We start from the raw sequence: 9,130 nt of genomic DNA on the forward strand, positions 1-9,130 counted from the left end.
ACCAGATTCCTGTAAATAGTATACATACACTTGAACATCTTAAAACTATCAAGCATGGTAGCTAGTTTTTACACACACTCAGCACAAAATCTAACAAATAACATCCTATGAACATTGAGTCCATGCCACAGACATAAAATGTATATTATGTTCTATAGGAAAAAAATCAGTGAACAAAAGTAATGTTTATTTTTAAGATAATAAAGAAACATGTTCAGAACTGTTAGCTGAATGCATGCAGCTCAGCTTCTTGAATGGCAGCAAATATAGGCCTAGGCTACTTTGAGTATGTTATGAGTGATTGTGAGTACACACAATATGTCAAAATGGCTTAACCACAATGATCAGTGGGATGACCTTTTGACTGTGATCTCAATCTGTGATCTTAGTAGACATCAGTCAGACCCGCCACTTTCAGCACTTCTTTGGCTGTATCAGCAAGATCCTGAACTCCTGCTCGCAGAAGGTTCAGTGTTGTAGAGCAAGACATTTCTGCTGTTTTTTTACTCCCTACAACAGGAACCATGCTCCACGCAAATTTAACAGCTGCTTCCTTATGCCGAGTTCACACTGCACGATTTTCAAACTCGTCGGATCGCCGTTGTTTTCACACTGCGTGACTATCTGGGGTAGCATTCAGTTGCTGCTGTGTTCACACTGCAGGATGGCTCGGCGACAGGGGGGCGTCGGCGACGTGTCGGCGATTCCCTCAGATCGCGTCTTTGATAATTCACACTGCGTGATTGTCACTCGCGTGAACGAGCACCGATTTGCCTCCGATGTCGGGCATTTGTCGGCGATTTTGCAAAACCTGTCGGCGAGTGAAAAATCGGGCTAAAATCGTGCAGTGTGAACTCGGCATTACTTGTCAGCGCCGATAGCTCCTTATTACTGAGTTTCTTTTGCCCAATAGCGACCACTAGAGGTGACTTTCTTACAGATTTGAGGGATGGATTGTTGACTCTCACCGACAGTTTATCTATTAAGTCATCATCCAGGCCGAATGCATAGTAACCCTTGGTGAAGTAAGCCAGCAAAATGGCAGCATCACAAGCCATAGAAAGACCAGGCACTGGAGCCACAGCAATAGAACCAGAAGCGACAGCTGCCGACCAGGTTTGCTACATAAACAATTCGATTTTCTCCTCCAGAATCTTGGATGAGTATACTGGCAAAGACAAAATCAAAGCATCTCTCTTGTGAGCAGGTAGCTGCTTCTCCAGTGTGTCGAGGAGGGTTTGAAAATCATATTTGTGCAATTCAAATGAGGAAATCAGGAAAATTTCTGGGTTATCCATATCCTTCAGGTTTCTTTGGCAGTCCTCACGAATTTGTGAGAGAACTTTCTGCTCATCAAAGTCTTTCCTTTGGGATTCCGCTTGAATGTCATTGTCAATCTTTGAGCGGAGAAAGTAGAACAACTTCTTCTTCTCTTTAATTGCTTTAGCCAGCATGATGTCGTTTTCTTTGAATCTCTCTGAGGAGATGATGATGAAGAAGTCAAAGGTGTCAAGTTTCACCTCCTTTAGATATTTTTTGGCTTTAAATTTGGGACTTCCAGTCCCTGGGAGATCCCATAATTTCACACTGGGCATTGTAGGATGTGTGTACATTGTTGATGTCATTGTCGTCTCAGTCGCTCCCGTGGGAGCTGCATTGACATCATCAGGTTGAAGACCTCGTATTGCATTGATAAAGCTGGATTTTCCTGCTCCAGTTGATCCTGTAACAGCATTATGAAGTGTGACGTTGTCCAGTTTCTTGAGTTGTTCTTTCACACTTTCTGTTACATAAACGTATTCCGCAGAACTAGTGAGCATAGCATCAGGTACTTCATATACATGCTCGTCTTCTTGCTTTTTAGCCGCTGTGTCTATACTTTCCCTCTTCTCTGAGCTTTCTGATTTTAAATGTGTGTTCTTATTTGCTTTACTCTGAAACACATTATCTGTGTCATCTTGTGACTTCTTGGCATCTGGACACACTGCTCCACTGAGCAATTCTTGGTTCTGTATCTCTATAACCTCCACATTTTCCTCTTTAGTGTTGACTTTGTTTAATGGTTCACTAAAATTAGTCTTACTGAGTTTTTCTGTCAAAATATCTTTTTCCATTATAGCATCACATGGCTCTTGAAAATGGTCTGTTTCGACACTGTCAGGTTGTTTTGTTTTGTGATTGTCTGTATCTTTTCCACAATCAGTAATTTCCTTTGCTTCCTCGTTTGTCATCGGAACTGAACATTTTAGTTCTTTTTGTTCCTCTTTATGAACAGCCTTCACGTGTTGTTGTTCTGTGGTCACTTCACATGGTTCCTTAGCCTCAGTTTGCTCTTTTTGCTCGAGACATTTTTCCATTTGTATCATGTCAAAATTACACACTTCAGCTTTTTCTGACTGTTCTACAGTTGTTTCATTTGTTATATGTATCACTTCTTTCTCTGCTTGATTTTCTTTATCACTCTGCTTTCTCTCTCTCACATGTTGTTGTTCTGAGTTAACTTCACATGGTTCCTCAGCCTCAGTTTGCTCATTTTGCACCTCAAGACATTTTTCCATCTGTATCATGTTAAAATTACACACTTCAGCTTTTTCTGACTGATCTACAGTTGTTTCATTTGTTATATGTCTCACTTCTTTCTCTGCTTGCTTTTCTTTATCACTCTGTTTTTTTCTCTCTCTCAGCCTCTCTCTTTCCTTCACATCATTAAGTTTTGATTCAACAATGTCCAGTAATGAACTACTTTGTTTGGGTTTCTCTGGTTGTTTCTCCATGGTTTTAATGATTTTTGATTGGACGATTCCTAGGGACACAATGTCTTCGTGAAAGGATCCAGTGAGGTTTTGCAGCAATAGTGCTATTCTGTATGTAGTTAATATTATAAAACCAGTCTGTGATGTTTTAATAATTCATTAGAATAATGCAGCTGTTTACACTAGAGGTAGCTGTCATCACATGGCCATGTATAATTTAAATTTTTAAGTGTAGTTCACAAATCATTCAATACAAAATATATAATTTAAATATTTAAATATAATTTTTAAACTTAAACTGTTCTGACGCTATTATCATATAAATCTACACTTTCTCTTTTTCCTTTAAAGTAAGTCGATATGTTTCATACATTGAGACTTCTCACACAGTGCTTTTAAGTTACATTTAAATGTGCGCCTAGTAGCCATTCTTAATGTTGCGCTGACATCTAGCGGCGTATATATACAGTGTCATACAAATTCAAATGTAAATTTGCAAAAGCAGTTGCAGAAAGTCCAGAAACCATTGTAGAAATTCTGTCAGCCATTATTTATTTATTTTGCGAGCGAAAGTAAGTTGGAAGGGTGTTGCCGAGATAAAGCGAGTAGATCACGTAGAATAAAACTATTACTTATAATGATAAGACTGGACCCTCATGTGTATCTACATAATTTTACTCTTTTTTTTCACGAGAGAAATATTTATATTCTCAGAAACAAACAAACCTATATTTTGTACAATATAACAGCATTAGTAGACATCAATTAGTAGACATTTTCCTACACCAATAATAGCATATGTAACGCTCCAGGATTGCGATGTGATCGAAACAAACATAAAGCAGTTAACTACATTTTTGCATTTTTAATCAGATAAACTCACCTTATCTGTGCACAGGTGGTTATAATATTGGTATCTGTATATGTCTTCAAAGGATGTGGTAGCTGTTTATGAAAAAGTATGATTTAGGGTGTGGTTTAGAGAACATCTGAGAACTGAGGCTAAAAATCTAGTCAGAGCTACAAGTCTATATAAGAAACCTAATATTTCCTCAATTAAATATGAATTAAGCGACATGCTGTGGTTTAACCAAGAAAATATCAATCTGTAAAGTTCTAAAACAAAAAGAAAAAACAAAAGTGTTGATAAATGCACTTGCAGCAGGTCAATTTCTTGTATGTGTGTGAGTGTGTGCATTTTAAAATATATCTGACCATATTTAAATATTTCCTGTCCATACTATCTTATCTACATCTTTTTTGTCTTAATTTTGAAAAATAATAACTACATTTTGTCTGTATGCTGTTTCCAAATAAAACACACAGTAATTCCAAACATGCACATTGCCACATGAATGCTGTTTAGCAGGAAGTGCTTTACTGGAAGCAGATCATAGTTTTGATTCTTTTTGTAAGCTGCATGTCATATGGCAAAACACATGCATAAATGAACATGTTGCTTAACATAACTTAAAATATCAAGTGAAAGGTTTTACATTAAACCACCACAATTTTTGCATTCTGGCAGAGCATATTAATCAAAGACGCTTTGTCAGACATGCATGCTTTCATGTGAATACTGTTGATAAATCATCAACAGTGTTTCAAAGGCAGCAGTTTCAAGTATGAATCATTTAAAATGCCTACAGACTTAAAGGACTTTCTACTCCCATTGGTCTTTAATGTCTGCAATAATTTTATTATTATTATTATTATTTTCTTTAAATATATGTGTTCCTGGTTCATGTAAGTCTGATTTGCAACTTTTAGCACCTTCCAATCTGAGCCCTGTTTGAAGAAGATTCAGTGTTGTAGAACAAGATATTTCTGTTGTTCTTTTACTGGCAATGGTATGATCAACGGTATGTTCCATTTTTTCCCTCTTTGAGGCTTGCGTTTTTAAGCCATGGACAATCTTTAAGCAAAGTAAATAGCTTTTTCCTGAACAAGCACACTGTCATTTTTGTTTGAACTTTGCTGAGGTCCTAAAACTACATTTTTGCATTTTTAATCAGACAAACTCACCTTATCTGTGCACAGGTGGTTATAATATTGGTATCTGTATATGTCTTCGAAGGATGTGGTAGCTGTTTATGAAAAAGTATGATTTAGGGTGTGGTTTAGAGAACATCTGAGAACTGAGGCTAAAAATCTAGTCAGAGCTACAAGTCTATATAAGAAACCTAATATTTCCTCAATTAAATATGAATTAAGCGACATGCTGTGGTTTAACCAAGAAAATATCAATCTGTAAAGTTCTAAAACAAAAAGAAAAAACAAAAGTGTTGATAAATGCACTTGCAGCAGGTCAATTTCTTGTATGTGTGTGAGTGTGTGCATTTTAAAATATATCTGACCATATTTAAATATTTCCTGTCCATACTATCTTATCTACATCTTTTTTGTCTTAATTTTGAAAAATAATAACTACATTTTGTCTGTATGCTGTTTCCAAATAAAACACACAGTAATTCCAAACATGCACATTGCCACATGAATGCTGTTTAGCAGGAAGTGCTTTACTGGAAGCAGATCATAGTTTTGATTCTTTTTGTAAGCTGCATGTCATATGGCAAAACACATGCATAAATGAACATGTTGCTTAACATAACTTAAAATATCAAGTGAAAGGTTTTACATTAAACCACCACAATTTTTGCATTCTGGCAGAGCATATTAATCAAAGACGCTTTGTCAGACATGCATGCTTTCATGTGAATACTGTTGATAAATCATCAACAGTGTTTCAAAGGCAGCAGTTTCAAGTATGAATCATTTAAAATGCCTACAGACTTAAAGGACTTTCTACTCCCATTGGTCTTTAATGTCTGCAATAATTTTATTATTATTATTATTATTTTCTTTAAATATATGTGTTCCTGGTTCATGTAAGTCTGATTTGCAACTTTTAGCACCTTCCAATCTGAGCCCTGTTTGAAGAAGATTCAGTGTTGTAGAACAAGATATTTCTGTTGTTCTTTTACTGGCAATGGTATGATCAACGGTATGTTCCATTTTTTCCCTCTTTGAGGCTTGCGTTTTTAAGCCATGGACAATCTTTAAGCAAAGTAAATAGCTTTTTCCTGAACAAGCACACTGTCATTTTTGTTTGAACTTTGCTGAGGTCCTAATATACAATTTATATACAAATTTATATTTGTTTATAAACAAAATTTTATGGTAAGGTCTGCGTATCATGCATTATTAATCTTTTCTAGGTTATTTTTAATTTCACAGTGCTGTTAGATTTCTACCATAATATAAAATATAATATAAAAATACCCATACCCTAATATAAAAAAATTCATAATGCCATTTGCATCTCTCTATCTGTAAGAGAAATATGCAGTATCTTTGAATACAATTCAAAAATATATTTAAAATATTTATGCTCAGTATTGCTGTTCAGGTTTTGATTTTATCTCTTGAAATTGGTGATGGACAGATATGTGTAAAAAAAAAAAATTACTGATAGGAATGAATGAATGATGTTACTACTCATTACTATATGGGCGTACGTAGCAGTCTTGCATATCAAGTCAGCAGGCATATGTATGATGGCTCTTTCATTTCTGACTTTTTCCCATACAGGTGAATTTTAGATATTGTTTAGGGGGATGTAGCCTTTATTCTGCTAGTTAGAAACCTAAAATCGTAACCACATAAACATGGAAATTTATGTTTTTTGTTTAGATAATGAATAAATCTGTAAACACATAGTTCTATGATACAGCACCTACTGTAAAATGCTCAGTAGTCCTGACTAAGCAGGTTCAATCTAATATGTTTCAGTGCAATGTGTAATGTCCACTGCCATGTGAACTGCTTAGCCAACATGACTATTATAAAGAAAAGAGGGGTTTTCAGTTGTATTTGTAAGTGCATTAAATATATCAAGAAAAAAGTAAAATAAATGGTAGCTAAGCTATGGTGTGAATGTAAAGAATACTTGTTACTTCCAAAAAATTAAATCTTATTATGTTATTCTTGTTACCCACAACACTTCTGTTTTTAAATGTGCAATTTAGACATGATACATTTCGTTAAATTAAATTATCTATGAATAAATGATATTTGTAGGTTTTAATTATAGTTTTAATTTGTTGATATATTGTGATGATATATGATATGTATGTATGCATGTAATGAAATGAGAATAACAAATACTTATCAGTGTATAGCAGTAATCATTTTTACATGGCTTGTTGACTTTGAATTGACCAGAACATTCGTTTTTTTTATATCAAGTTATATATCTGATAAAGTTGCAAACCAATGAGCAATGTCTTCTAATTAACTAAGTCACACAGTGTAAAAAAATAAAATAAAAGAATAAATAAAATAAGTCAATCCTTTAAACAAGTATTTTATTACTTGCACAAATTACAAGTCCAGCATACATGCAGTATATACATAGAGTTATATAAAGACACAAATGAAAGAAACTGTCAAAATTAGAAAGTGTAGTTTGCATTGGTATAACAAAGTATGTTTTAATTTCAGATGCACATTCATGATCACATTTCAGTTTATTATTTTGTTGTATCCTAATAAAATCATAATTACAAAAAAGAGTATTATTATTATTATGATTACTTGATCAATTTATTTTCAAATGACATATTTATTATATGATTTGTAAGCCTGATCTGAGGCTAATTTTTATGCATATTAGGCAAGCTGTGACACAGCAAGAACATTTTTGGTGTCTTCTGCCATCTCATGCAGTCCCATATTAAGCAGGTAGTGCACTGAAGCAACAGCTGTTCCTCCTGCTGGTAGAGCTCCTCCTGGCAGCAGAGCCAGTATGGTCCCCAGTGTCTTGGCTATAGCAATCATTGGTTTAGACAGCATATCTATCACAATATCCTCAGTGGATCCATCTTTGAAGCGTGATGTCTTAGCGGCTTGTAGTTGCTCCAACGGTTTGTTCACTCGTTCTGATAGGGCCTCTAGGGCCTGATTTGATAAGCCGAAGCCCACAAAGACTTGCTGAAAAAACCTCTTCATGATGCCATAATCACAGGCCAGTGACAATCCCGGGATGGGAGCTATCGCCCCGACCCCGGCCGCAAAGGCGTTTAGCCAAATAAGTTTCTTGTAGTATGTTATCTTCTTTGTGAGGGCCTCAAGAGAATAAACGGGCAAAGACTGAATGAGAGCAAATTTCTTGTTCTCAGGAAGTTCATCTTCGAGGGTGCTGATCAGCTTCTGAAAGTCATATTTTTCCAAGTTAAATGAAGACACTAGGAATATTTTGGGTATTCCGACTTTCAGTAGGTTCGCCTTACAGTCCTCTCGGATGTTTTCGAGCAACATCCGCTCATCAAAGTTTCTTTTGTGTGATTCAGCGCGAATGTCGTTGTCAATTTTAGTGCGAATGAAATAAAATAGCTTCTTGCTCTTCTTGATCGCTCTAGCCAGCTCTATGTCGTTCTCCTTAAATCTTTCAGAGGTCACTATGAGAAAGAAGTCGTACGTGTGGAAATTGACTTCTTTCAGGTACTTCTTTGCTCGAAATTTTGGACTACCAATTCCAGGCGGGTCCCAGATCTTCATGTTTGGCATGGAGGGATGTGGGTACATGCTGGGCTTCATGGTAGTCTCAGTTGTTCCTGTGGGAGCTGCGTTCTTATCATCATTAGGAAGGCCTCTGATGGCATTGACGAAGGAAGACTTCCCTGCCCCTGTCATCCCGGTTATAGCAATGTTAAGTGTAACATTCTCTAACTCCTTCAGTTTACTTTTTAGTTTGTTTGTTTTTTCTGCAGGTGGAGAGTCAATTATTTCTTGTAATGCTGAGCCAAGAGAGTCTGAATCTTCTGTGTTCGCTGTGGCATCAGACAATATGTCTACAAACTCTCTGGAAACCACATAATAATTACTGGGTTTGTCCTCTTCCTCTGGCTTTTTGATGTCTTTTTCTTTAGGTTCGTCAGGACATTTCGTCTGTACATTTTTCTCAGCTATATCCAGTTTTTGCAGCAAAGTTCTTGGACTGATTGCTGGACATTTAGAACGTGGCGAATGAGCTTTTTTGTCTTTAGTCTCTTCTGTGCTGAATGAATGTGATAATGATCCAGATGACTGGCTGGAGCAATCCTCTTCATTATAGGGATTTACCAAATCTGTCATGGTAGCTCTATAATGTAATAATAAATTAATTAAATCATATTTGATTAATAATAAATTAACAGTGTTAAGCACAGAGAAGTACTTTATATAAGGGTGATGCATGTTGCACAATTAAAAAAAAAGAATATTATATATAAATGAATTATATATATATATATATATTTTTTTTTTACCCACCGCTGTGAGAAGTGAATTCTCTGCTCAGCCTCTGGCAGCTTCAGTACTGTCCACTGCAACATATA

At 35.7% G+C, this 9,130-nt stretch overlaps 1 protein-coding gene and 1 pseudogene across 1 annotated transcript; both read right to left on the reverse strand.

The window, feature by feature from the left end:
• Nucleotides 1-385: 385 nt before the first annotated feature.
• Nucleotides 386-2,774, reverse strand: LOC107723389 (interferon-inducible GTPase 5-like; annotated as a pseudogene).
• Nucleotides 2,775-7,424: 4,650 nt separating this feature from the next.
• Nucleotides 7,425-9,127, reverse strand: LOC107723470 (interferon-inducible GTPase 5-like). Its single transcript, XM_016532107.1, has 2 exons — nucleotides 9,066-9,127; nucleotides 7,425-8,895 (listed from the first exon to the last, which is right to left on the reverse strand). The coding sequence occupies exons 1-2, from the start codon at nucleotides 9,125-9,127 to the stop codon at nucleotides 7,425-7,427; spliced, it is 1,533 nt and encodes a 510-aa protein (XP_016387593.1).
• Nucleotides 9,128-9,130: the final 3 nt, after the last annotated feature.

Source organism: Sinocyclocheilus rhinocerous, unplaced genomic scaffold (genome assembly GCF_001515625.1).
Source record: "Sinocyclocheilus rhinocerous isolate Xijiao unplaced genomic scaffold, SAMN03320098_v1.1 scaffold241, whole genome shotgun sequence".
In the NCBI taxonomy this organism is placed as follows: Eukaryota; Metazoa; Chordata; class Actinopteri; order Cypriniformes; family Cyprinidae; genus Sinocyclocheilus; species Sinocyclocheilus rhinocerous.